Source organism: Callorhinus ursinus, unplaced genomic scaffold (genome assembly GCF_003265705.2).
Source record: "Callorhinus ursinus isolate GAN/ISIS: 27379988/994484 unplaced genomic scaffold, GSC_fseal_2.0 scaffold25, whole genome shotgun sequence".
NCBI lineage: Eukaryota > Metazoa > Chordata > Mammalia > Carnivora > Otariidae > Callorhinus > Callorhinus ursinus.
Genome location: NW_027397087.1, coordinates 24,408,011 through 24,435,992, shown reverse-complemented (window position 1 = coordinate 24,435,992; position 27,982 = coordinate 24,408,011). Strand labels below are relative to the sequence as shown.

General features: G+C 38.1%; 1 protein-coding gene and 1 pseudogene across 9 annotated transcripts in view; one reads left to right on the top strand and one right to left on the bottom strand.

Moving 5' to 3' along the window:
• SLTM (SAFB like transcription modulator) overlaps nucleotides 1-20,424 on the top strand; it is a 42,688-nt gene extending 22,264 nt beyond the window's left edge. For 4 of the 9 annotated variants that reach the window (XM_025883659.2, XM_025883667.2, XM_025883660.2 and 1 more), the window contains 16 exons: nucleotides 1,199-1,226; nucleotides 2,559-3,027; nucleotides 3,657-3,706; nucleotides 5,868-5,986; nucleotides 8,083-8,232; nucleotides 8,492-8,595; nucleotides 8,687-8,853; nucleotides 9,352-9,437; nucleotides 9,658-9,821; nucleotides 12,252-12,432; nucleotides 13,178-13,302; nucleotides 14,115-14,285; nucleotides 15,150-15,464; nucleotides 15,578-15,722; nucleotides 17,282-17,442; nucleotides 19,359-20,424. In XM_025883659.2, coding sequence (XP_025739444.1) covers nucleotides 1,199-1,226; nucleotides 2,559-3,027; nucleotides 3,657-3,706; nucleotides 5,868-5,986; nucleotides 8,083-8,232; nucleotides 8,492-8,595; nucleotides 8,687-8,853; nucleotides 9,352-9,437; nucleotides 9,658-9,821; nucleotides 12,252-12,432; nucleotides 13,178-13,302; nucleotides 14,115-14,285; nucleotides 15,150-15,464; nucleotides 15,578-15,722; nucleotides 17,282-17,442; nucleotides 19,359-19,467 — 2,544 coding nt within the window. In that variant the 3' untranslated portion in view covers nucleotides 19,468-20,424. Of the gene's footprint in view, nucleotides 1-1,198; nucleotides 1,227-2,558; nucleotides 3,028-3,656; nucleotides 3,707-5,867; nucleotides 5,987-8,082; nucleotides 8,233-8,491; nucleotides 8,596-8,686; nucleotides 8,854-9,351; nucleotides 9,438-9,657; nucleotides 9,822-12,251; nucleotides 12,433-13,177; nucleotides 13,303-14,114; nucleotides 14,286-15,149; nucleotides 15,465-15,577; nucleotides 15,723-17,281; nucleotides 17,443-17,588; nucleotides 19,332-19,358 lie in introns of those variants that run through there. The other 5 variants (XM_025883661.2, XM_025883663.2, XM_025883668.2 and 2 more) reach the window with 3 other exon arrangements.
• Nucleotides 1-27,982, bottom strand: part of LOC112832848 (ATP synthase peripheral stalk subunit d, mitochondrial pseudogene) — a 407,341-nt pseudogene that overhangs the window by 264,146 nt on the left and 115,213 nt on the right.

Genomic DNA, 27,982 nt, shown 5'->3' with positions numbered 1-27,982 from the left:
AGTCGTCATTCACTACTAGGCTGTCACTTTAAGGTGGTAGTTCTTAAAGTGTAGTCCTTGGACCAGTAGCATCAGCATCACCTGGAAACTTGTTAGAGATGCAGATTCTCAAGTCCTGCCTTCAGACCTGAATTAGAAACTCTGGGTTGGTGCTCAGCAAACTGTTTTAACAAGCCTTCCAGGGGATTCTGATACAGACTCAAAGTTTGAGACCCACTACTCTAAGGCTTTGTATGTGGTAGCTTCACACCACCTTGACTGAAAATGATCTACTTCAACTCAGCTTTTATTTTAAAAGTTATAAATTAAAACATCCCTTAAGGTTTTTTTCCCTTTCCTGAGATTAAATGGGTATTTGCTTATTTGTTCTGATCTTTAATTTGGGGAAAATGTTGGTTTTTTTTCTTGGTGTGACTTTGACTACCTTCGGGGGTTTTTTGTAGTATTTGCTGGGTAGAGAAAAAGGGAAAATCCCTTTGCAGTATTCCTGTTTTCAGGCTAGCACATGCTTAATTTTAGATTAAGCGGAGAGATCACATATTTTAAAATTAAAATCAGTCATATTTTTAAAACAGTGTGAGTTACTATTTTGATTACCTGTAGTGCAAATACCATTTTTAAAGCGTCTGACCATCAGGGTATATGTGACCACTGTGAATTCATTTTCAACCGAAAAAAGGAATGAGTAATTTGAAAATAACTACTCTTGTAGTCACTCCTCTTACTTCTGAGATGCCTGGAAAGGGTTTTTGTTTGTTTTATTAATGTGCATTTAAGCCCTTGAAAGTGTATGTCTTCACAGTGTACTTTCTCATACTGTTTGGAATAGCACGCCCTAAAAGTGCTTTTGACCTGAGTCACATAAGATAATCAGGTCAGTCTTTTGGCAACTCTTTGATGTGAGTAGGATTCAGATTCTATAAACTAGTTTTGAATACTGAAACTAATCCATTTGATTGTTGATATAATTACTGATAGATTTATCTGTTTTGTCTGAGACCACATCCACCAGATAATGTGCCACATTTCTCTAAATGGGCTCTGGTTCTGATCGGAATAGCCTATATTTGTTAGTGATAGGTGTCCCTAATTAATATTATTAAATTATATACTAGTTTAACCTCACTGCTTTTGTGCTATTACTAAAATCTAGTTTTAAGTGAATTCATTTTACATTTGATTATTCTTTGAATTTCAGGATGGTGAGGAAGAAGAAAATGAGAAAGGTATGTTTGATGCCAAGTAGAGTTTAAAAATTGCTGACATTTAGAAAAATAGTAAATTATGTGAAAATAAAACATTCCTTATTTGAAATCTTATTTTTGAAATGAGTTTATTTTCAAATTTATCAATTTAGTGAATTAAGTTAGCATCTTGATTTTATTTTTCAATTGGTTTTAATTTTCTTTTTAACGTTTAAGCTATGTTCTAACTTAATGGTACATATCAGTTACTGTAGTGGACATTGCCATATTTTATTTAACCCAATTTTAATTTTATGTTTTAAAATAACTTCTAGCATACGGTAAGTCGATAATGTCCTTTACGACTGGCACTGCAGTAACTCATACGTGCTTATTGGGGTTCTAGAGTGTAACAGATAATGAATTGTACAACCAGTCCTAAAAATGGGTGACCAGGAGACTGACTTTTTGTTTGCTGCGTAGAGAAACTTTCATACAGTCTTCCGACAGTTTTCGTAGTTTAGGAGAACTGTCTCATTCAATACAATTACAGGGACATCAGTAGTAATGCATTGATCAGTACGAGGTTATGGAAGAGTTCTTGGATGGAAGTCAAAGGATCCTCCTTTGGACTAGAAAGGACATGGAGCAGGACAAGGCAGAATAAAAAGCCCAAAAGCGATGACGAAGTAAAGCTACTGACTGAAAATCTCACATGCCCGAAGCCTTTCCATTTTGGGGAAATGCAAGACATCTTCGAAAATGGTAATTTCGGGACTGGCTGGACAGGACGAAGACTGGAAATAACCAATTTCCTGAACATTATGGAGCAGGACATCTTTGGAGCCTTCTGTAGCAGTTTTCCATACGATTCTGGACTACCCAAGAATTGAATCAGAAGAGTGAAAAGGATGGGGCCCTGAAAAACTTTGAAGACTGATTGATATCCTCAGACTGTGACCTTTCAAGACGTCACCATGGGAGTTCTGAAGGTCACAAGGGTTAAACCCAAGATGATTTGAACACTGAATAACAAATCTGCACATCTGTCACTATCTCATCGAGGGAAACAAAATCTTCCATTTGCCATTAACTTATAACCGCAAACGAAGAGCTGGTATCCTCAGGATGGAACCACTTCCTCACTTTTGTTGTTTGGTATTTGTATGTAGAGATCATTTTTTCCATGAAGAATAAGTGATCCTGGGTAAAGGATTGTTTATGTTAGTTAATACCCTTGTGTTTTTTTTTCCCCTAACCTTCCATCAGTGCTAATAACTGGCTTTATATTTTCTAGGTCCTATTCTAGCTTATGAATATGAAATTGTTTAAACTTCTTGTTTTGCCATATTTATTCCTGTTAAATCCTCTTAGATATAGCAGGTTCTGGTGATGGTACACAAGAAGTATCTAAACCTCTTCCTTCAGAAGGGAACCTAGCTGAGGCTGATCACACAGCTCACGAAGAGATGGAAGCTAATGCACCTGTGAAAGAAGCTGAGGATGACAACATCTCGGTCACAATCCAGGCTGAAGATGCCATCACTCTGGATTTTGATGGTGATGACCTCCTAGAAACAGGTAAAAATGTGAAAATTACAGATTCTGAAGCAAGTAAGCCAAAAGATGGGCAGGACGCCATTGCACAGAGCCCGGAGAAGGAAAGCAAGGATTATGAGATGAATGCGAACCATAAAGATGGTAAGAAGGAAGACTGCGTGAAGGGTGATCCTGTCGAGAAGGAAGCCAGAGAAAGTTCTAAGAAAGCAGAATCTGGAGACAAAGAAAAGGATACTTTGAAGAAAGGGCCCTCGTCTACTGGGGCCTCTGGTCAAGCAAAGAGGTTTGTTTTTCTATGTCAGTTCTTTACGATACTGAATTCCAGCATTCAATAAGATCACTCTACATTAAGGGGGTGGCTTCAAGACCATGTACAGTAATTAGTACTTATGATCCTGCCTATAATATTTTTGACCGTCATAAGTTACTTTTAAAAAAATTTCAAGATCTTCGTAATATGCAGTGTGTCCTACTGATTGCATTGTTGCATTGTCAGCATATATTTGGTTTTTTTTTTTTTTTGGTTGTTTTTTGTTTTTTGGTTTTTTTTTCAAATTGACAATTTTTTTGTGTTTTATTTTTAAAAATCCTTGTGATGATGGTTAATGAACAACTATCAGTCCTAAGAACACAAAGTGAAGTCAAGTCCCAGTCCTCAAATCTGGAGAAGATGGCCATATATCCACTGAATAGAATTGTCAGAAAATCTAGCTCTTCAGGCATCTTGGGGAAAATCAGTGCAAGAATCCTAAGGGAATCATTTGCTCAAATAACCTAATCTAGGCCTTTGGAATTGTTAATTTGTACAAATAGTACTAGTGTGAAATATAGTCAATATCAAGCTGTTCGATTTTTGTTTTCTTTTGTTTTTTTTTTTGTTTTCAATTTTCTTCTGGTGATTTGCTTCTTTAGCTCTTCAAAGGAATCTAAGGACAGCAAGACATCATCCAAAGATGACAAAGGTAATGAATTTTTTTCCAGTTTGTTTCAGTGGTAAATGGCGTACTTTCATTAAAAAGTAGTAATTGGGGTTTCCTTTGACCTTTAGTCATTAAAAATTGACATACTAAAAATGTTGGGTGGGCCTCGGTGTAGACTATTGAGTTAAACAGACTTCTACAAACTCTGGGTGTGATTGAAGCGTTACGCTTTAATTACTTAATTTGTAAACTGGTTTGAGTATGCTAAAAGTATGTGTTTTTCACATTGTGTTCTATGCAGCTGTACTGAGTGTTAATGGATATTTCATTTTCTTACATTATAATTTTAGAAGTATTTTATCTTTAATTGTAGTCCTTTGCAACCCTTATGCACCAGCACAACTTTTCCCCTGTTCTTGTCTAGTAGGAAATGTACTGTAAATAGTATTTGCCTCTATTTGTGGAGTCTAGCATTTAAAAGAAAATCAGTCTCTAACATTTGGTTTTACTTCTTTCATTGTTTAAGCCAGGGCACACTTCTAGTAACGAAGCCAATATATAGTAGTTTGATTCTTGAAGATTTACTTCTTAATTTGACTTATTTTGGGTTGATGGGAGTCTTGTGTTGGAAATTAGTTTTATTTGAAATTCTTGTAAGCTTAAAGATGCAATATTTGATGTTGGGATGTCTGGTTATCTCATGGCTGTGCACTATGGTCTCCTCTTGTACATATGCCATCTACTTGAAAACATTTCTTGTTTTCTAAAAAAAAGCATTTTAAGAGAAAAATAACACCATTCAGGTACTGCAGAGTCCTAAAATGCCTCTTCAGTGAATGTTAATCTGTTTTGTGGTGTATTTAGTGTTGCTTTGTTGGTATGTTTTATTGCTGGAAATCTTAGTGATTGACTTACTAATTGACAATTAATTGCGATACTTAGATCCCTTACAGTTTTGGTTAATGGACAAAATACAATAACTTTATTAAGTGTTACCCTTTAAATTTAGAAACTTAGTGGTCTTGGTTAAATGGTAACTTTTTTCTATTAACTAAAAATTTTTTTTCTGTAAGAGAAGTACCTGGGCCCAAATGTTACTGGTAATATAAAAAAGACAAATGCGCTTCTTGTTAGCATTTCATAGAATAAAATCGATCCTTTGATAAATGTATTTTTTAAGAGTAGAAATGCAGCAACCATTAATATTTAAAATATTTGAGTCAGGTAGATGTTATCTCCTCGTATAAGTCTACACTGACAGTAATTTTTCAACTAAAATTTGTGGCATGTAATATTCGAAAGCATTGAAAGTTTTACTCTTTCCACATATAACAACCTGAAGTTACAAAAATTGTTACTTTTAATTATTACTGTTTTTCTTAAAGTGGGGTAAGAATTGTTTTCCAAGTAAAGTCAAATGAATGAAAGCTCCCCTTTTAGTACAGCACGTTTGAGGAAAAACACTGGAGGGTGACTGAGTAGGCCTGTATTCTAAGAAATGGCATCTCTGTGTGTGAAACCATAATTTGTGTTGGAATTAGTGCAAAAATGATTCATATAACATTATATTTACCTATTCTAAAGGATTTCGAGGTTTCTGATTTTATTCTTGTAATTAATTTGTCTTAGAAGATTGTCTTTTATTAAATCCAGAGTTAACTAGCTGCGTATAATTTCTTTTTTATTCTTTCTCTACTAGAGAATGAAGATGAGCTGTTGGTTAGTCTTTGTTATTAAACATTTAAATTCTTGGAAATAGTTTATCCCTTGCTTTGACTGTTCCCTCTCGCACTCCCAGTTTCTCAGGATCTAAAGCCCAGAACAGATGAGGGTAATTAAGCAGTCTGTATGTTTGTTGATGACTGCCTTCTGGTTGTTTATAAGTGCAGTGGTAGAGTATAAATGATTAAACTTAACAGTGAAGGTCCAAGACCTGTGGTTGATGTTTCACACATTTTGATTTTAAACTCACGCGGTAGGAAGTATACAGATGTTCAGATTTGTTTCCTCACTAGCTGTATTGTCTATTGTGTTTGATTTGAATAATAGCAGATTCATAGGCTTTGGATACAGCAGGGTTGTACTACCATAATTTAAATTAAAGGAGGATTTTACAATTTTGAAAGCGTATGGACAATAATTTTGTTAAAAAATAAAATTTCCAATTAAGACACTAAAATGTCTGATGTTAAATCTATTCTAGGAAGTACAAGTAGTACTAGTGGTAGCAGTGGAAGCTCAACTAAAAATATCTGGGTTAGTGGACTTTCTTCTAATACCAAAGCTGCTGACTTGAAGAACCTCTTTGGCAAATATGGAAAGGTACAATTTTTATCTGTCTTTCTGGTATCTCCATTTGAAATGGGGATTATGTTCAAAACGGTATTACATAAAACCTTCCAGTTTCTTGTTTTTCTTAGGACTGGTATAGGCATAATTATTGAGTTCTGTGGTATTGGTGAATTGCAACATAAAATCTCACCCTGAACCCTGGGGATCTTTTTATTAAAAGCTCGTATTTTGAGCCCATCTCAGCCAAGGACTGCATTTTGTTTTTCACATTTGTCATGATTTTTCTAGAAACTAGAGTATCTGAGGCTGATCTGGTCATTTGGAAAATATAGGTAGACTAGTATTAGACGATGGGATATAGAGTTTGGGGGTGGGGTGGGAGCTGATGTCCCTGTCATCATACAGATTCTCGTACAGTAGTGGAGAAAAATGTAAAACTGGTAAAAATATACTTAATCAGAAGTCGTGATATGTGCTATGATGGAAAGAGTTGCTAAGAAAGCAAAAAGGGGAGGGTTTGCTATAGTTGGTTCATCAGGAAAGGTTTCCCTGGCATATAAGGGGAAGACCTAATAGAAGAGAAGAATAGTCAATAATTAAATGAATAATTAAATGAATTAAATTGTCAGTTAATAGTTGTTGAATTGAATTATAGTCGATCTGTATCCCTTAAGGCACTCACCACTTTCTATCTTATATTTTTGGTTTTCATTAATACATTGTATGTAATCTACACCAGTGTAAGCTCTTTGAAACCAGAGACTTTATCTGCTGTACTTTGTGTGCACACAGTAGGCTTTGGAATATTTATTTATGACTAGTATCGGTAAATAACCAGTAATGAATGTTACAAAAATCTATCCTGTTGCTTTCAGGAGTCTTTTTTTTCCTTTTAATATAGAGAGTTGCCTGAGTGTTAAGGATTCTTGTAGGTGTCAGATACAGAACACTGAGAATTGTAGTCACATGACTAGCCTTGGTAATTTATTGTTAGAGATCCAAAACCAATATTTTAATGCTGGCATTTCCTGGGACTAAAACTATATAAAGGACACCGTTATAACAAGATGTTGGGCTTAAAAATCAAGTTGCTGTTGGGGCAAGTCTGCCTTTCCCAGAGTTGAGGTAAAAGCTGATAGTTTCCAGCCATTCACACCACACAGCCTCCTAAATTCCCTGTTTACCTTTTCATGGCATTATGTCTGTCTTTCTCTTTGTTCAGCACTAGACTGTTCTCTCACTTTTCTTCTTACTCACCCATCCCTTGTCTCTCTTAACGATTTTATAGAGTTGAAATTATTTGTCACTTTGATATTGGTATAAATTTTAAAAGCACAAAACAGAAAATGTGTCTCTTTAGAGTGTATTTTTGTAGGGTGTGTTTTAAAGACTGATTTTTTTATATGTGGATGATTCTTTATTCATTTTTTTGAAATTTTTTGTAGTTACTCGTTACAGAAAATTGTTAACACTCATTTAGAAACTTTCTAGAAAGTTACCTTTTTTTTTTTTTTTCCCTCTAAGAGAGTCAGGGTGGACTTATGGTAGGGGAAGTTTGGCCCAAATCTAACTGAGAATATTATTTCTTTGCTTTCATTAATTGTGCCGTTATTTCATTGATGTGACTGTGTTTTGGCTATATATTTAAAAAAATTAATAAGAAAAAAATAGGGGCACCTGGGTGGCTCAGTTGTTGGGCAACTGCCTTCAGCTCTGGTCATGGTCCCGGGGTCCTGGGATCGAGCCCTGCATTGAGCTCTCTGCTCAGCGGGAGGCCTGCTTCTCCCTCTCCCACTCCCCCTGCCTGTGTTCCTTCTCGCACTTTGTCTCTTTCTGCAAATAAATAAATTAAATCTTTAAAAAAAAAGAAAAAAATAAAGGTAGGTTAAATTGCTTTTTGACACTTTAAATTGTTCCCCTGAATATTTACTAAGTACTTACAAGCCAAGTAGATAGTGATCACAAGAATATAAAACAGAATAATATATATTCTAAATTTATCCTTCATCATGAATTTCTGTATCCTGAACATATCGTTTTATTTGAATAGTCTTACTTGTGAAGTTTGACTTACTCAGAAATGTATGTAGTTGCAAAACTTTGTAAAGTGTTATCTTATGTTATAGGTTCTGAGTGCAAAGGTAGTTACAAATGCTCGAAGTCCTGGGGCAAAGTGCTATGGCATTGTAACCATGTCTTCAAGCACAGAGGTGTCCAGATGTATTGCCCATCTTCATCGCACTGAGCTGCATGGACAGCTGATTTCTGTGGAAAAAGTAAGCTTGCCTAAATGTATATAAGAGGGAGGTTACTTTGAGGGCCAGTAATGCTCAATTTAAAGATGTTATACCAGTAGGGAGTAGAATTTGGTATAATTTTTAAGTATTTATTTTTAGTTTTTTACTTCCAGATTTTCCAGATTTTTTACTTCCTGTTTTCCACATTTTGTCCCAGCAGCATACTTGTTATGATCATAAGTGTAACTTACAGTTTTTTTGTTTTGTTTTCTTTTGTTTTTCTATTTAAACCTTTCAGGTTAAAGGTGATCCTTCTAAGAAAGAACTGAAGAAAGAAAATGATGAAAAGAGTAGTTCAAGAAGTTCTGGAGACAAAAAAAATATGAGTGATAGAAGTAGCAAGTAAGGATTTATTTTTTTGATAAGCACATAGACTTTTGGGAAATTGATGAGGTAGTTCTCATTTTGTTGTTTTCTTGGGTGGTATGGTCAGGACACAAGCCTCTGTCAAAAAAGAAGAGAAAAGGTCGTCTGAGAAGTGTGAAAAAAAGGAAGGCAAGGAGACTAAGAAAATAGAAGGTAAAGACGAGAAGAATGATAATGGATCAAGTGGCCAAACTTCAGACTCGATTAAAAAAAGTGAAGAAAAGAAGCGAATAAGTATGCTATATGTATCTTTCTTCTTGATCCCTTTTCTAATGCTTTTTACAACTTCATTTTCACAGTGGAAGGGAAAACCTGAGATTACAGTCCAGATAAATATTTAAATTTTGTTAGATGTCACTGTGGTAGAAGGGGAGGTGGAGGTCCACTAGCACTAGTTGTCGTCTTTTCTACTCTTGGGAAACAAAGGTGTTCTTCCAGCTGAGCCCCTTTACTGGAAGACCTGGGCTGGCTGTAAACGGCCATTGATTCGTAGTTGTGTAACTGAGTTGGGATCTTTTGGTATCACAGAAAGTATTTATGTTTGTGGATTGAGTTATTTTTAAAAACTATGTGCAGCTAAGTTCTCCTAAAATAAGTAGGTTTTTTTTATTTCATGCACTGGTTTCTGAATATCTGGCTATTTGAGAATTCAGCATTTTTACATTATCTTGATTGTCTTTTTTAATGAAATGTTTTTTAAGCATTTGTTTATCTACTTTTTTTTTCTCTTAGGTTCCAAGAGTCCAGGACATATGGTAATACTAGACCAAACTAAAGGAGATCATTGTAGGCCATCAAGAAGAGGAAGATATGAGAAAGTAAGTCTCTGGATGGATGCTGTATCCTATTCTCCCTGTTTCTAAAAGAAGACAATTTAGTATCTCTGTAACCATTTTTTGCATACTTTTGTGCTTGAAAATCTAAGAAAAATAGAATGTCATTACTCATTTAACCTTTTTAAATGACCAGCTGAACTTGAAAACCAAAACCCCGAATTATTTTAACTTCTAGTCTTGTTACCACTTTTTTTTTCTGTAGATTCATGGGAGAAGCAAGGAAAAGGAGAGAGCTAGCCTAGATAAAAAAAGGGACAAAGACTATAGAAGGAAAGACATCTTGCCTTTTGAAAAGATGAAGGAACAAAGACTAAGAGAGCATTTAGTTCGCTTTGAAAGATTGCGACGAGCAATGGAACTTCGAAGGTAGGAAAAGAGTCTGTTTTATACCTGTCTTTAACTAGACGTACATCTTTAACGCCAGTTACAAACCAGATTTCTGGAAATTGTATTCCCACAGAAAGCTATTGGCCACTTTTAAGAAGTGCAGTAAGACCTAATGATTTCTTAAGTTTGCATAGCATTTCATAATTTACAAAGTACCTTTCCATCTGTTATCTCTGTCTCAACTGTTCTGTAAGATTAGGTGCGCCCGTTACTTAATTGAAAAAATGGAGGCCCAGAGAGGCTAAATGACTCTTCCAATGCCACATGGCTAATGAGTGGCAGAGTCGGGACTCAGACCCAAGTCTTCTGACTCCAAGTCCAATGCTCTTTCCTCTACTCCAAAGCTGCCGCAATGAAAAACGTGACTTTAAAGGAAAAAATGATGTTGAGATAAGATAGTGTAAGCTACAGTGTTCAAGTAGCATGTTGACATTTTAGGAAAAATTGATTGTACTTTGGATTAGAGCCCAAGTGAAGGAAGATTCGCCTTGTGAACCTTATTGTGTTCAAGTTCTATCTCGAAGCAAGCATTCTCTTTAAAATAGAGAACAAAACAAAACATTTCTATTTTTAGTGGCAATATCTCAGCAGTTCACCATGAATGCCACCATTGCTTTCCTATGTCAGTTTTTTGATGCCACTTAAAATATTCTCGTGAAAATGTTTTGTAATATAAGTTTCCAGATATTAACCTATCTCATTGAGAGGTCTTTTATCATGGGATTTCATCTATTCATTCAGAGGAGTATTAGGAACAACCAGACACATTTGACAACTTAAATAGTACTATGTCACATACTTTATTAGAAGGAAATAATCCTTGCATTACTCAGAACCCATTTTTTTTCCTCTTTTTGATGAAGTCCCAATATACTGAGATTCCTATGTAGACGATAAATCAGAATGAGAGAGTGGGAGCCACTAGAGCAGTGATTCTCAGGTCTGTCAGACCAGCACTCCTTTTTTTATGTATGTGTGTGTACACACACACACACACACACACACACACACACATATAGTCACAGCATTCTCTTTACTCTGCTGAAATGTAATTGATGCATAATAGGCCTACAAATGCATAATATGCCTATATAAATAATTTCCAAAAAAAACAATATAATGCCTTAACTCTAATATAAAGAAGAAATAAAAGTAAATTATAATGAAGCATATATTCCAGATATGAATGTTTAGGCACGACTCTAGAAGACCTAATGAAGTAGTCAGATGTTTACAACCCTCTTTAGACTCAATGAAAATGTGACAGCTACAAATGCAGACTGATATTGGTGTGTCATTTTGGTAAGTCAAATACCAGGAGTGGTGTTGACATTACTACATGATTTCTGAAATGGTGAACAGCTCTTGGTGAAGGTCTTAAGAAAGTATCATTTTTCCTCTAATTTACATGGAGTTGCATTTCTAGAAATTTTAGTGTATATAAAACCATGCCAAAGCAAACAAACCGACCTAGCATTTATTAAAAGCGAGTCAAGTTCTAGGCTCCAATTTTTTTTTAAGGTGATTTTGTTTGTTTTAATGACATGAATGTCCATTATGGCATTTGAAAGGTGTAAGTGTTGGACAGTTTTTTGTTATGCAGAACTATACTGATTATTCCACGCATCATAAGATATTTAGAATCCGTAGTCCCCACTCACTAAATGCTGCTAACAGCCCCCATGGTCGTTGTGGTAATTTAAAATGGCCCTCAGATTTCCATGGGGGCAGCACTGAGCCACTGAGAACCATTGGGTTGCTAGAAGACATGGTGATAGAGTGCATGGAGGGTCTTAGAGTGAGGGGATGACAAAAACGTGATTAGAAATCCCAATACAGTAACTTCATTCAGTTCAGCAAACGTTTGAACTCTGTCCTGATTCAGAGAAGCATGGGCCAGTGAACACCAAAAAGGCCCTTAAAGTAAGGCCACATTTTATTATATGTAGCATTTGCTGTAATTCACGTTGATGGGTATGATCCCAAGTCATCAAAATAAGGTATACCTTGCTTAAGGAGGTAGACCATATACTAGATACTGGAAATTTTCCTCTCAAAAACAGTAGAAGTTGTAGTTTTGGAAATTCATATATGTAGAACATCTCCTTTTTAAAATGTCGATTCACTAATGGGCTATTATTATGGGATTTTTATTTAAACAGGAGTCCTCTAAGAAGCAACTACTCTATAAAATTCAGCTCCTCAGTTGACAGTCTTAATAAATAAGTGATAGCATTGGAATCTGTTTAAAGTTTTATTTTGAGTTCTCTTTCCAATTACATTAAAACTACTTAGGTTGAGTTGAAGTTTAAAATTGCCAACCTCAAGGAAAAATTCAAACTCAAAAGCTATTCTCTTTCACACAGTGCTAGCATAATTTAAGTATTTCTAAATACTGATTTTTGTTAGACGAAGAGAGATTGCAGAAAGAGAGCGTCGAGAGCGAGAACGCATTAGAATAATTCGTGAACGGGAAGAACGGGAACGCTTACAGAGAGAGAGAGAGCGCCTAGAAATTGAAAGGCAAAAACTAGAGAGAGAGAGAATGGAACGCGAACGCTTGGAAAGGGAACGCATTCGTATTGAACAGGTGCAGTCAGAAAATCTTTTCATCTTAAATAACTGACCTTTTTCAAACCCTGTGATTTTTGCCCTAAAATTTGCTTTACTTGCTGTAAAGCTTCTATAGAATGAGTTCAGCTAATGAGCATTTATTAAGGTGTCCCTGAAAGATAACAATCACTTAGGTGCTAGTTCAAAATACATTTAGTAGTGACTTTGTTCTAGCCAATTGGTAATAACTCAAGCTCTGCAATATCATGGCAGCCTAATAGTCTGAGCATAGGACTATGAGTCCAGAGTAGTTATAATCCAGGCTCTGTCACTATCCCAGTCTCAGCAAATAATAACTTATTTCCTTACATAGTAGAGTGGGAATGATTTCCCAAGGCTGGAAGGAAATAATGCCTCTCTTTGCAGAATTGCATCCAGGGTTTTAAGGCACTTTAGTTTGCAGACATATTAAGAACTTTATATCCAATTCCCTTTAGGTGCTTTTGTTTCAGTCAAATGATGAAACTAAATCTGACCTTCCCAATTACCTGCCAACTTCCACCACCCAATCTCTGTTATTTTTAATGTTGCAGAACAATAGCCATAGCCTAGCTTACTGATTTCTGAAGTCAATTTTGTTTATATATTTGTCCCAGGTATGTGTTTTGCCCGGTGCTTGCCTATGGTGGTTTCTTAATGACAGGATGAAACAAGGTTGTGCATGTACTTACCTTGTGTTTTCATTTTGCATTGGTTGGTTCTTCCTTCTGTGTTGTCTGAAGGAACGCCGTAAGGAAGCCGAACGTATTGCTCGAGAACGAGAGGAGCTGAGAAGGCAACAGCAACAGCTTCGTTACGAACAAGAGAAAAGGAATTCTTTGAAACGCCCACGTGATGTAGATCATAGGTAGTTGCCTGCTTTCTTCTTTAACAGTTAACACTTGCTATCTTATGCCTTTCAAACTAAGACTGATTGGAGGATTAGCAAGTACAGGCAACCATCACTGGAATACAGGTCATGATCCAGTAGGGATGGGAATGATTGCAGGACTGGAGTGGATCCAGTGCATTGTCAAGTAGGAAGAGTCTGCTCTTTTTTCCCTTTCCCTTCCTGTTGCCAGATGTTTTTCCATTATGACTGGAAATACATCACCATAGTAGGCTCCCATGGTGGTTCTCAAACTCAGACCCATTGTGAAAATTCTGACAGGGTAGTGCAGATAAACTTGGAAGTGACAGACTTGGAAAGAGTGCATTGTGTGTTTGTGTTCATGCTGCTTAATAGATATCCAAATGCAGTCATTTAATTTTCTTAATATAAGTTCTGTGAGATTTAGTTGATTGTGTTGAGAAATAGAATGAATGAATTGTGCTTGGGACTTACCTGTCTAACCTTTCCGAAGTTAGTGTGACTGAAAAAGTTGTGGACTGTTAGAATTTTATTGTAAAATGGTAGCTGTCTTTTCCATTTACGAATTTTAAAACAGACCATTTTTCAACTATTTTCTCTCTGTGAAATTCCTCTAACACTATATGACTTTATGCAATCTGATAATTAATTCTTTGCTAGCTTGTTCTTGTAACAGAATGTTTTATGTCTTGAGTTTATTAGCCCTCAGTATCCACAGTTCCTAGCATGTGGTATGTATGACTCCAAGTAAGTGTTGTTGGAGTATTATAAAACTAATTTATATAAATGAGCAAATATTTCTCTTCAAGGCGAGATGATCCTTACTGGAGCGAGAATAAAAAGTTGTCTCTAGATACAGATGCACGATTCAGCCATGGATCTGACTATTCTCGCCAGCAAAACAGATTTAATGACTTTGATCACCGAGAGAGGGGCAGGTTTCCTGAGAGTTCAACAGTACAGTCTTCGTCTTTTGAAAGGTAGATAGATACCTTGAAAGTTGTATTTGGGGGGTGCCTGGGTGGCTCAGTAGGTTAAGCATCTGCCTTTGGCTCAGGTCCTGATCCCAGGGTCTTGGGATCGAGCCCCACGTTGGGCTCCCTTCTCAACCGGGAGTCTGTTTCTCCCTCTCCATCTGCCTCTCCCCCAGCTCATGCTCTCCCTTGCTCGCTCGTTCTCAAATAAATAAAATCTTTAAAAAAAAAAAGTTGTTATATTTGGTACATGAGCCTTGCTAATGATAACTTTGGTTTGCTAGTAAAATCTTAAGTACTACAGCTCAGATCTGACTGTTCAGAACAAATCGTATGTTTGGTTTTTGTTTTTATTAATGTAAATGTGATTCAGTATTCAAAATTAGTTTGGGGCTCCTGGCTGGCTCAGTCAGTAGAGCATGAGACTCTTAATTTTGGGGTCATGAGTTCGAGCCCCATGTCAGGTGTAGAGATTGCTTAAGTAAATAGACTTTGGAAAAAAATTAGTTTAATAGGCCACCGTAACAAGGTTAAGTAGATTGGCTTTATCTTCTTAACCTTGTTTAAAACTCGGTAGCAATGCTGTTAGCTTTGGATGTGCTTCAGCTGTTTAGAACACTAGAATATCCTTCAGGTCGGTAGTCACTTGAGTGTTTGATGTGAATTCCTCCCAGATGCTAAACAACAATCTTCATGCCAGACATTTAGAGTATAAGTTGTTATAATCAAAGTTGTGGCTTTTTTAGTGGCTTTGCCTTAAGTTAATTTTTAAACAAGCTGTGATTTTTGTAAGTTATGCAAATACAATTAAGAATAAGGCCAAGTAAGTACATTTCAGGACCTCTGTTCTTTGCTCTCAATAATCAATAGGCGAGAACGCTTTGTTGGTCAAAGTGAAGGGAAAAAAACACGTCCTACTGCACGAAGAGAAGATCCGGGTTTTGAAAGGTATCCCAAAAATTTCAGTGATTCCAGAAGAAATGAACCTCCACCACCAAGAAATGAACTTAGAGAAACGGACAGGCGAGAAGTCCGGGGAGAACGAGACGAGAGGAGAACCGTGATCATCCATGACAGGCCTGATATCACTCACCCTAGACATCCTCGAGAAGCAGGGCCCAATCCATCCAGACCAACCACCTGGAAAAGTGACAGCAGCATGTCCTCCGACAAACGGGAAACAAGGTATCTTGAGTAGTTGCCAGGGCCCAGCCAATGGCATAGAACGCATTTGGGTTTAAGGAAAAAAAGGTGTAATAAAGTTTTGATCATAGATGTCTTTGGGTTTTGTTTAACAGAGTTGAAAGGCCGGAACGATCTGGGAGGGAAGTATCAGGACACAGCGTGAGAGGGGCTCCCCCTGGCAGTCGCAGTAATGCTTCGGGCTACGGGAACAGAGAGGGAGACAGAGGTGTGATCACGGACCGAGGAAGTGGAACACAGGTAAGTGCTTGAGAATGTATTGTCACCTCTTCAGGAATAAATTCCGAGGATTTGCCATTTTGATGTGGCCTCGATTAGTTAGAGTGGAACGATTGGGAGATGAGGTTCTCATCAAAGATTTTAATGTTTTTCATATTTTACTGTCAACAATTGAGCATTAATAGTCCAGGGGCGCCTGGGTGGCTCAGTCGTTAAGCGTCTGCCTTCGGCTCAGGTCATGATCCCCGGGTCCTGGGATCGAGCCCCGCATCGGGCTCCCTGCTCAGCAGGAAGCCTGCTTCTCCCTCTCCCACTCAGCCTGCTTGTGTTCCCTCTCTCGCTGTGTCTCTCTCTGTCAAACAAACAAATAAATAAATCAAAAACAAAAACATTAATAGTCGAAAGAAGTAGGATGCTAGCCCTGAAATTTTTTTTTTTTTTTTTTTAAGATTTTATTTACTTACTTGACAGAGATGCAGTGAGAGAGGGAACACAAGCAGGGGGAGTGGGAGAGGGAGAAGGAGGCTCCCCATGAGCAGGGAGCCCGATGCGGGGCTCGATCCCAGGACCCCGGGATCATGACCTGAGCTGAAGGCAGGCGCTCAACGACTGAGCCACCCAGGCGCCCCCCCATGAGCAGAACTTTTTTTTTTTTTTTTAAGATTTTATTTACTCATGAGAGACAGAGGAGGAGAGAGAGAGAAGCAGAGGGAGAAGCAGGCTCCCACGGAGCAGGGAGCCCGATGCAGGACTCGATCCCAGGGCCCTGGGATCATGACCTGAGCCGAAGGCAGACGCTTAACCATCTGAGCCAGCCAGGCGCCCCATGAGCAGAACTTTTAAGACGGGGTTTGTAATCCAGACATTCTGCCTTAGAGTAAAAACTCCTAGACTGGCCCCTGTATTCCGATACCCACTTAGAAAAGGTATCCCCAGGAGGAGATCCTGTTCCTCCCTTGAAAATGCTGTTTTTCCTAATATAAATTGGTTTGCCAATATTATATCTTTGTATAGTATCTTCAGCTTTATTTTCTGTAGACTAAGTGTCATCACTTCTGACTCTGCTTTCCTTGGATCTTTAGTTCTATGGCGTTTGTTTCTTTAGGTTCATTCACTCTGTTTTTCATAGTCATGTATGTAAGACCTTGTAAGAATCATAGCAATAATGAGTACTGTGTGAAATAGGACAACAACCACCGTGTCTGTGTGCTGTTTGCCTGTTGATCCTACCCCTACCCTGATTCATTGTACTGTTTTGACCCCTCACTCTGCCTTCTTATACACCTGTCCATCCATGCATCATATATGGATCTAGAAATACCCGAGGGTCAAAAAGTATGTGCGTGCTGAAAGCTACAGAAATAGAAATTACATTGCCCCCATACCCTGCCCTGAAGCCTGAGCAGCTTCTCAGTACAAAATAGCTGGAAACTCTTTGCATGTGCTCTGCTATTATTCACCCCCTTTTCTTCTCAGACACCTTATTGATGTGTTTCGGACACTTCAGAGCACCCCAGCCTAAGGGAATCGGCATGAGGCTGCAGGTGTTGTGACTTTTCTTTTAATCTGTGACTCTTTAGCACTACCCTGAGGAACGACACGTGGTTGAACGCCATGGACGGGACACAAGTGGACCACGGAAAGAGTGGCACGGTCCACCTTCTCAAGGGCCTGGCTATCACGATGCAAGGCGGATGGGTGATGGCCGGACAGGAGCAGGCATGATAACCCAGCACGCAAGGTAAGTACTTGGTTAAGACTTTTCTGCCAGCATTCATCCAAACCTTTGTCCTTTCCTTGAAGGGCAGTATAGTTTCTGAGATATTGAATGGCAGCTAGTGGTCACAGTCCTAACTTTGCCTGAACATTTCCCCATGTTAACTCCAGATCTCCCGGAGATTATATGCCGGGCAGCAGATGTTAATTTGTTAGTTTATACTCCTCATTGTAAGTTCACTGATTGGCATTCTGCCACATGGACTGAGATACAGGTATGTGTGTGTGTCATAATCCAGTAGATAAGGAGCACTAACTTCATGTCTGAACCGTCATCTTGTTCACCACCTGTCACTCCTAAAAGTCCTAGAAAGGAGTCCTAGAAAGGAAGAGGAGACTGAAAGTACGTTCTGCTCCCTCCCTTTTCCAGTAGCTCTAGCAAAACTGTTGGACATTTAACTAACCCAGAGCCTGTTCGTATCCTCAGAGGCGAGCTTTCTCTTGTGCACCAGCGTCCATCGTGGCCCCTCAGCTGGCGGGTCTGGTCTCCCCCTCTGTTCCATGCCTTTCTCTTTCCCATTCCCCTGTCTTGGAAGGGGGGCGGGCCCGCTGACCCCACTCCCTGCTGCGCTGGTCAGCCCCACCATCAGACTGGAGTGAGTGTTTACTGTATCTGTGTCTGCACCGCCTTGGCACTCATTCAGCCTTTGGTTTCAGAGGTCACCAATGCCTTTTTTCTAGCCACATTTATATTCCTTTATTTTCTGAGCTCTCAGTGTCCTTGGTGGTTAAGCACTATTGCTCACTGTGGCTTTTCTTTTTCGGGGGGAATACTCTTCTGTTTTCTAATGCGTCTGACTTTTCTTTCTGCCCTTTTGATTTCCTTTGCTGGCTCCTTCAGATGGTTGAACTTCAGACACTGCTCTTGATATTTAGCTCTATATTGGGATCTTTATGTAAATGTTTTGCCGTCTCCATAAATTCAGGGTCACAGGCAAACTCATTCCTCTCCCGTTTCAAACCTTCGTGTTCCACGTGTTGCCTCCAGCTTCTTTCAGTTTGCCAGTGCCACTGTGCGTCTTGTTCACCCAGACTGGGCCTCATCTTTTATCTTCTTCCACCCCTAGCATAAATTTCTAAATGTGGTTCCATTTTTAAAAAATAATTGTAATAGCTATGCCTTCTTCACATTTCAGCTTCTCCGATTAGTCTTTCACCTTCTCTGTTACTCACACTATTTATAAATTTAACTCTTAGAACTGTTTTGTTAGACCATTATTTGCTCCAAAGCCATGAGCCGCCTCTCTGGTCACAGATCTAACCTGCCATCCTCAGTCAGGCATTCGAACCTTTATGTAATCTGATCTTATTCTACTTAAACTGTTTCACCATGGGTTTTTGTCTCCCAAATTGGTTGTAGGGTGTTTTGGTGGGTCTTTTTTCCCGTGTCGCTCATTAGTACCCACTACATTGCCATTACACGTATAAAAAAAAAAATCCATCCTCCTCTAAAAGAAATCCACAGATAATTCTGTGATGATGTCCTCTAGCTTGGAGGTTCAAGTTCCTAGGTGATGCCAATGCCGCTCATCTGGGGATCACACTCTGAGAGCCACTGCTCCAATCCATTCATGTGCATCCCATTAATTGGCTTACTATGAGGCAGAGACTTTGAAGTGAGAGTGCCCAAGTTCACATCCTTGTTCCACCATTTATTAGCCGTGATCTTGGGCAAGTTACTTAACCTCTAGATCCCAGTTTCTTCATCAAGAAAGTGGGGTTAGTAATGGTCCATACCTCACAAAACTGTTGAAAAAAGTCAGTTATTTAATATGGGTAAAGTACAAAGAACAGTGCCTGATAAATGATAAATGCTTAATAGGTAGTAGCTGTAATTTATTCTTTTGTTCTTGACAATTTTTTCTTTTAAACCTTTTTCAGTAATGCATCCCCAATTAATAGAATTGTACAAATCAGTGGCAATTCCATGCCAAGAGGAAGTGGCTCCGGATTTAAGCCATTTAAGGGTGGACCTCCACGACGATTCTGAAAATTAGCTCTCTGCCATGGTTTCAAGATAATTTATTGAAATCTCCTGTAAACTTTACTTGACTACTTTATGAAGAGGACCTCTGACTTGCTTGAGAGTTCTGTCAGACTTTTCTTTTTTTCTCTTTTTTTAAAATTTAACATGATTGCTTTTCTCAATTTTGGAGAAGATGTTTAAATAGTTCCGTTGTAACTTTTAATAGTTTTGTGTATCATTCAACTTTTTTTCTTGCAGCACCGAGACACATTTGAAAAGATGAAATCAAAACCATTTTGTTTAACGCTGTGTGAATATAAAGAGTAGTTTGCAGCTGTGTGGTAGTAGTTTCATTTGCAGCATTAGCTCTGTGGTGTCAGGCTCTAGAGCTTCTTGTCACCAAGCGTTTTCAGCCTCCATTTTGAAGGCTGTCTAAGCTTAAAAAAAGTCTGCTGTCTAATTTTTAGAGAATAAGATTGTTCCTTGCATTTCTGAGTATTATGTAACCTATTTTTGCAGAAGGTACTGTTACATTAAGTGCATCTGTGTATCCTGGTTTAAAAAAAATGTACTCTTTTTTGAAATAAACCTTCATATTCTGTATAGTTGCTAAAGCGTTGAGAACCTTTTTAATTGTAAAATGAGAGCCGATTTTCAGGTTAGTGTAGCAGCACACTTGTTCGGGTTTGCATGGTATTAAACCAAATAGATTAATGAAACCTTGGCCATGAGGTTTGTATCACAGAGGTTTTTAGACTGAGTTGTGCAGGTAAGTGCACTTTCATTAGGTAATCTACACTGTTTGGTGGATAAATTCCATCTCTGGGAATTGTGTGGGTACTAATGTTTCCATGTTCCCAACTATGTTGAGAACTGGAAAAAACCCAGGTTCTAGCTTGGTGAATCAGTTGGGTTTTGTAAATACTTGTATGTGGGAAGGCATTGTTGTCTCTTTGTGAAAATAAAAATCCACACCTGGAAGTGTATGTGTCTTTGTTTCCAGCTTTTTAGGTGTTAGTCCTCCGGCCCTTTCTGGAGTTAAACCCAAAGTAAGTGACTAGGTTTAGAGCTTTGAAGGCAGTCTTTTGGTCTTTATTCCTTGGAAATAAATCTCACTTTGATTTTTACCTCAGTAGCTGGGTAGCACTCTCTGGTGAAGTGTTGGTGAGTTAACCACAAATCTTACGGCTTTTTTTTTTAAAGGCATCTTTTCTAGGAAAGCCCTTCGAGGTGAATTCTGAATACCACCTCTTAAAGCCTCCCATATTCCTTCCTATAAATCAGTGATGAATAATCCAAATAGTCTAGATTGTTGGATAATTCAACAGTCTGGGTGCTCATATAAAGGGAAAGATGGGAATAAGGGGTCACCCTGAGGCCACCTTTTGATTTGGGAAGTAGTCTATGTAGAAGTTCTTGTAAATGTCCATCGGTGGCCATGGTCGGGGTCATGAGATGACTCAGACTTCTGAGTGGCGTGGGCAGCCACAGTACCCTGGTCTTTGGCCTTTTGGGGAACTGGTGCTTTTGTATCACTCTGGGTTTCATAACCTTTTTGGTCCTTCTTAACCCCACAGCTGATGATTTCGTTTGTAAAGGTTGCTGGTTAAATAGAGAAATGCACTGGTACAGCTGCCGGCTGGACAAAATTGGAGGTCTCCCTGGGTGAGCTAGGGCAGTGGTTCTCAAGCCTGGCCCCACCCCCAGACATTTCCACAAAAGTTCCCCCAGACGATTCATATGTGCAGGTGGCATTGAGAATCACTGACAGAGTCCAGAGTAAGTAAAACCAAATGCTCTCTGAGGAACAGCCAGTGATTTGTGGGTAGGAGAGTTTTCCTCATCACTGCTCAAACACATTATTTCAGTTTTAGAAACCCCATCTTTTGCCAGTGGGGATGAGGTGCTCTGATTAATTGAATTTTCTAGTTAACTGATGATTAGTAACTTTATGTAGTTGAACCACTCAGGAATGGACAAAGGAGGGCTTGTGCCCCAACTTTAGGAACTTGTGTCCATAGCTTTCAGAATTGTCCTGATTAAGCTGTGAAATCTTAATATTATTAATATTATATATTATAGTCATTTGTTTTCATTCTGTTAAGTAGAGAGTCCCCTCTGAGAATGGTTAAAAAAGGGTTTTAGCGGGGTACCAAGATTGAGAGACTAGATCAAGAGAATGTCTTGGAGTCTGGTTCTGATCCTACTAGCTGAAGCATATAATTTAATCTTTATGGACCCCAATTTGTTTTTCCCTAGATTTATCAACCTTTACGATTCCTACTGTCCAACTTCCATTATAATAAAAATTCAAAATTTAGGCAGCTCTGGGGGCACCTGGGTAGCTCAGTAGGTTGAATGTCCGACTCTTGATTTCGGCTCAGGTCATGATCTCAGGCTCATGAGTTGGAGCCCCGCATTGGACTCCATGCTCAACGGGGAGTCTGTTTCTCTCCCTCTCCCTTTACCTCTGCCCCTCCTGCCGCTTATGCACACACTCTCTCAGTCTCTAAAAAAATAAATCTTTAATTTTTTTATTGTTATGTTAATCACCATACATTACATCATTAGTTCTTGATGTCTTCCATGATTCATTGTTTGTGCATAACACCCAGTGCTCCACGCAGAGCGTGCCCTCTTTGATACCCATCACCAGGCTAACCCATCCCCCCACCCCCTCCCCTCTAGAACCCTCAGTTTGTTTTTCAGAGTCCATAGTCTCTCATGGTTCGTCTCCCCCTCCGACTTACTCCCCTTCATTCTTCCCCTCCTGCTATCTTCTTCTTTTTCTTTTTTCTTAACATATGTTGCATTATTTGTTTCAGAAGTACAGATCTGTGATTGAACAGTCTTGCACAATTCACAGCGCTCACCATAGCACATACCCTCCCCAATGAAAAAATAAATCTTTAAAAGAAATATAGGCAGTTCTGATCTTTGAATCACAGGCAATTAAAGGGAAAAAATTTTTCTCACACAATAAGGTAATTAATATGTGTATTCCCCCCATATTTAATCTATGTATTCAACATATTTTCATTCAAAATTGCAGCATGCTTTTTTTTGTAGAAATTACCAAGCTGATTTTAAACCTTACATGGAAGTACAAAGGAATGAGATTAGTCAAAATAATTTTTAAAAACATCAATAACAACTTGGAGGAATTACATTTCCCGATAACTGTGTCAGGCATGTTAAATATGAATGAGTATGATTCATAGAGTCATCACAGAAGTTACTGTTTATTGAGTACTTACATGTGCTAGGCATTGTTACTAGGTAATTTACATGCATTAACTAATTTCCACAACAATGTTATGTTGTAGGTGTAGGTACTATTTTAGGTGTGGGTACTATTATTCCTTTTGGTATATGTGTGGAAACTAAAGAAGTTTGTCCAAGGTAGTAAAGATAGCAAGTGGTAGAACTAAGATTCAAACATTAGGCACATACTTATAAGAACATCAAATCATTTCATCCAGCATAGGACATATATGCATATATAGTAAGGGTGTGTGTAACGTTACAGGAAACTGCTACAGAGCTTTCTGAAGTGGTTGTACCATTTTTCATCAGCAACGTGTAAAGGGTAAAAATTGCCTCACAGACTCATCAACACTTGGTATTGTCAGTCTTTTTAATTTCAGCCATTTTAATGGGTGTATAGAACTATCTTGTATTAGTTTACATTTCCCTGGTGACTTAAGATGTTGAGTGTGTTTTCATGTGCTTATTGACCACTGATCTATCTTTGTGAATTGTGTCTTCAAATACCCATTTTAAATTGTGCTTTTTAAAGTCTTACGGAGTTGCAGGATCTCTTTATGTGTAATGGATACCAGTCCTTTATCAGATATATATTGGAAATATTTTCTTCCAGTCTGTGGTTTGCCTTTTCATTTTCTTTTTTTTTTTTGCCTTTTCATTTGCTTTTTCATTTTCTTTTTTCATTTTTTTGAGAGAGAACATGCTAATGGGGGGAGGGGCAGAAGGAGAGGAGAGAATCTCAAGCAGACTCCCTTCTGAGCACAGTGGGACTCTGTCCTATGACCCTCAGATCATGACCTGAGCCGAAATCAACAAGAGTTGGATGCTTAACCGACTGAGCCACCCAGGCGCTCCTGCCTTTTCATTTTCTTAATGGTATCTTTTGAAAAATAGTTTTGTTTTGTTTTTACGATTTTATTTATTTATTTGAGAGAGAAAGAGAGTAGAAGAGCACAAGCAGGGTGAGCGGCAGAGGGAGAGGGAGAAGCAGACTCCCCGCTGAGCAGGGAGCCAGACATGGGGCTTGATCCCAGGACCCCAGGATCATGACCTGAGCTGAAGGCAGATGCTTAACTGACTGAGCCACCCAGGCCCTCCTGCCTTTTTCCCTTTCTTAATGTTATCTTTTGAAAAATAGTTTTTAGTTTTGATAAAGTTCAGTTTATCAGTTTCTTTCAAAGGTCAGAAATATTTTTGCTCTAGGTAGAAATCTTTGCCTATCCCCGAGTTCACAGGTTTTTCTCCTGTGTTTCTTCTGGGCCTTTTATAGTTTTTAGTTTTTACGTTTAGATAAAATGCATTTCAGGTTGACTTATGTATGGCATAAACTAAGGGTTGAGGTATATTATTTTCTATATGGATATCTAGTTTTCCCAGTATAATTTGTTGAAAACGCTATCTTTTTCCTAGAAATTACTGTAATCACCTTCGTTTTTTCCTTCTTTTTTTTTGAGGTTGAGGCAATTACCATCTATTCCTAATATACTGGGAGTTTTTATTACAAATGGGTATTGAATTCTGTCAAAGGCCTTTTCTCTATCTACTGAGATGATTGTATGGGTTTTCCCCTTTATTCTGTTAATATGGTGAATTACATTGATATTAAAATATCAACCTTGCATAGTAGACAAAATTCATACTCAGTAATGATTTCTTTTTTTTTCTTTCTTTCCTTCCTTCCTTCCTTCCTTCCTTCCTTTCCTTCTTTCTTTCTCTATCTCTGTCTCCAGATATTGTTATAGCTGGGTTTGGTTTACTAAAATTTGAAGGACTTTTTCAAAACTGCTTTATTGAGATATAATTCATATCCCATCCAATTCACCTACTTAAAGTGTGCAGCTCAGTGATTTTAGTACTTTCACAGATCACCACAGTGAATTTTAGAACATTTTCATCACCTCAGAAAGAAACACTGTACTTTTAACTGTCACCTCCTCAGTCTCTCATTTCCCTGGCCCTCCCCCAATCCTAAGCATCCATTTTCTGTCTCAATAGATTTGGTAATTCTGGGCATTTTATGTAAGTGAAATCATGTTATCTTTTGTAACTGGCTTTTTTCCACTTAGCATAATGTTTTCAAGGTTCATCCATGTTATAGCATGTTATCAGTATTTCATTTCTTTTTATGGTTTAATGGTTTTCTATTGTGTGGATGTACTACACATTATCCATTCATCAGTTGATGGACATTTGGTTTGTGTTTGCCTTTTGGTTTTATAAATGATACTGTTATGAACATTCCTGTACATGTTTTTATGTGGGCATATGTTTTCATTTCTCTTGGGTATACGCCTAGGAATGGAATTGCTGGATCATTTGCTAACTCTATTTTTAATTGCTTGAAGAACTGCCAGACTGTTTTCCACATTTGTCCTTTAATTTTATATTTCCATCAGCAGCATGTGTGGGTTCTGATATTTTCACTTTCTCACCAATGCTTACTTACCTGACTGTATCCAGTGTAGTGGGTGTGAAATGGTATCTCATGTGGTTTTGATTTACATTTCCCTGATGACTAATGACACTGACCATCTTTTCCTTTGCTTATAGGTCATTTGTACATCTTCATTAGAGAAATGTCTATTCAGACCTTTTACCCATTTTTTAAATTGTGCTATTTGCCTTTTTGTTATTGAGTTGTAAGAATTCTAGGTAGAAGTCCCTTGTCAGATATATGACTTCCAAATATTTTTTCCCATTCTGTGGGTTGTCATTGAACTTATGGTACCCTTTGAAGCACAAAAGTTTTTAATTTTGACTTAGTACAGTCTATTTTTTTTCTTTTTTAAAGATTATTTATTTGAGAGAGAGAATGAGATAGAGAGAGATCATGACAGGGGGGAGGGTCAGAGGGAGAAGCCAACTCCCCGCTGAGCAGGGAGCCTGATGGCGGGACTCAATCCTGGGACTCCATCCCGGGATTCCAGGATGATGACCTGAGCCGAAGGCAGTCGCCTAACCAACTGAGCCACCCAGGTGCCCCAGTCTATTTTTTTTTCTTATTGCTTATGTTCTTGGTATCATTTCTAAGAATCTGTTGGCAGAGCAGAAGTCATGAAAATTTACCACTGTGTTTTCTCTTAAGAGTTTCATGGTTTTAACTCTTACATTTAGGAGTATGATCTATTTTGGGTTAATTTTTATATTTGTTACAAGGTAAGGGTCAAATTTCATTTTTTTGCATGTGTATCATCGGTTTTCCCAGCACCATTTGTTGAAAAGACTATTCTTTCCCCACCAAATAGTCTTGGCACCCTTGTCAAAAACCAGCTGACCATGGACACATGGTTTTATTTCTTGACTTTCAGTTCTCTTACATTGACCTATTTGTCCGTATGCTAGTATCACACTACCTTTATTTTTGTTGCGTTATAGTCAGTTTTGAAATTGGAAAGTTTGAGGTTTTTTTCTTTGTTCTTCTGTTGTTTTTGTTGTGTTGGGGGTAAGAATTTTTGCATTGTTTCCATGAAGAATAGTCTGTAGTTTTCTTGTAATGTTTATGAGGATAATGCTGGCTGCACAATGTGATAGAGAAATGTTTCTTCCTTTGTCTTTTTCTAAGAGAGTTTGTATAAGATTGGTATTTTTTCCTTAAATGTTTAATAGAATTTACCAGTAGTGAAACTATCTGGGCATGGAATTTTCTTTTGGGGAGATGTTAAATTTATAGATTCAATTTCCTAAATAGACGTAGGGCTATTAAGATTTCCTGTTTCTTTTCGAACCAATTTTTGTACTTTTTGTCTTTCAAGGAATTTATCCGTTTTACCTAAGTGAACTTTATTGGCAGAAAATTATTCATTATGTTACCTTTTACAATCTGTAGGATTTGTAGTGTAGCCACCTCTTCCATTTCTGATACTGGAAATGTTTTCCTTTGCTCTTTTTCACGTGATCAGTCTGGCTAAAGTAATTTTAGAGTTTTTTTTACCCCCAAAGGACCAGCTCTTGGTTTTGTTGATTTTTTTTTTTTAATCCTTTGTCTATTTTCTACTCATTTTTTCTGATCTACTCTTTGTTATCTTCTGCTTGTTTGGGTTTAATTTGCTCTTTTTCTCTCCTTAAGGTAGAAACTTAGATCATTTTTATAGGCCCTTCTTTTCTTTTTTTTTCTTTTTTTTTTTTTAAGATTTTATTTATTTATTTGACAGAGAGAGACACAGCGAGAGCAGGAAAACAAGCAGGGGGAGCGGGAGAGGGAGAAGCAGGCTTCCCGCCGAGCAGGGAGCCCGATGCGGGGCTCGATCCTAGGACCCTGGGATCATGACCTGAGCCAAAGGCAGACGCTTAACGACTGAGCCACCCAGGCGCCCGTAGGCCCTTCTTTTCTAATTGCTTTATAGATTTAAAGATTCTTCTTTAAAGATGGTGGGACACAATATAAAAATACTTGGATAGATGAAAGGCAGAACTCTGTTACTTACAGTTCTGAGCGAGTTAAAGCTTCCATGCGGTGCAGCACAGGGTTGCACCCAGGACAAAGTAACAGCAAATTAGAGAAGTAAGGGGCAGCTTAGGTATGGCAAGTGGGATGAGGGATGAGGTTAGCTAGGTTTCATGGGCTCTCCTGAGGATCAGCTATTTTGAATAATTTCACTTGGCTGCATAGAGATTGTCCTTAGTTGTCTGGTACCTGGCCCCAGGGTATTAGGGTGGATGCATAGTGGCCCAGGGTATGAGAGCTCAGTAAGGGAAGTGGCCAGGGTGTGGACTCAGTCAGCCACTCAAGAAGGGAAACTGACTTGCTACTTAGCTAGGGCCTTTAAATTGGGTCAAGAGAGCATTTTTAATTTCTAGAGATATTTCCTAAGGAATGAAGTATAGATCTTGAAGAGCTATCTGCATGTCTATGTTCATTACAGCATTATTTACAATAGCCAAGACATGGGAACAACCTAAATATCTATTGGTGGATAAAGAAATTGATCATATTATGATAAATATGATACACATCATATTGATGTGTATGTGTGTGTGTGTGTATACATACACACAGTGGAATATTATTCAACCTTATAAAAGAAGGTAATCCTGCCATTTGGGATCACATAGGTGAATCTGAGGGACTTCATGCTAAGTAAGCCAGACACAGAAAGATAAATACTGCATGATCTCACTTATATGTGGAATCTAAAATAGTCAATTTAATAGAAGCGGAGAGTATAGTGGTGGTTGCTAGGATGGGAGGAAGGGGGAGATAGGGCAGTGTTGGTCGAAGGCTACAAAGTTTGAGGTGTGCAAGATGAAAATGAGTTCTTGTGTACAGCAGTGA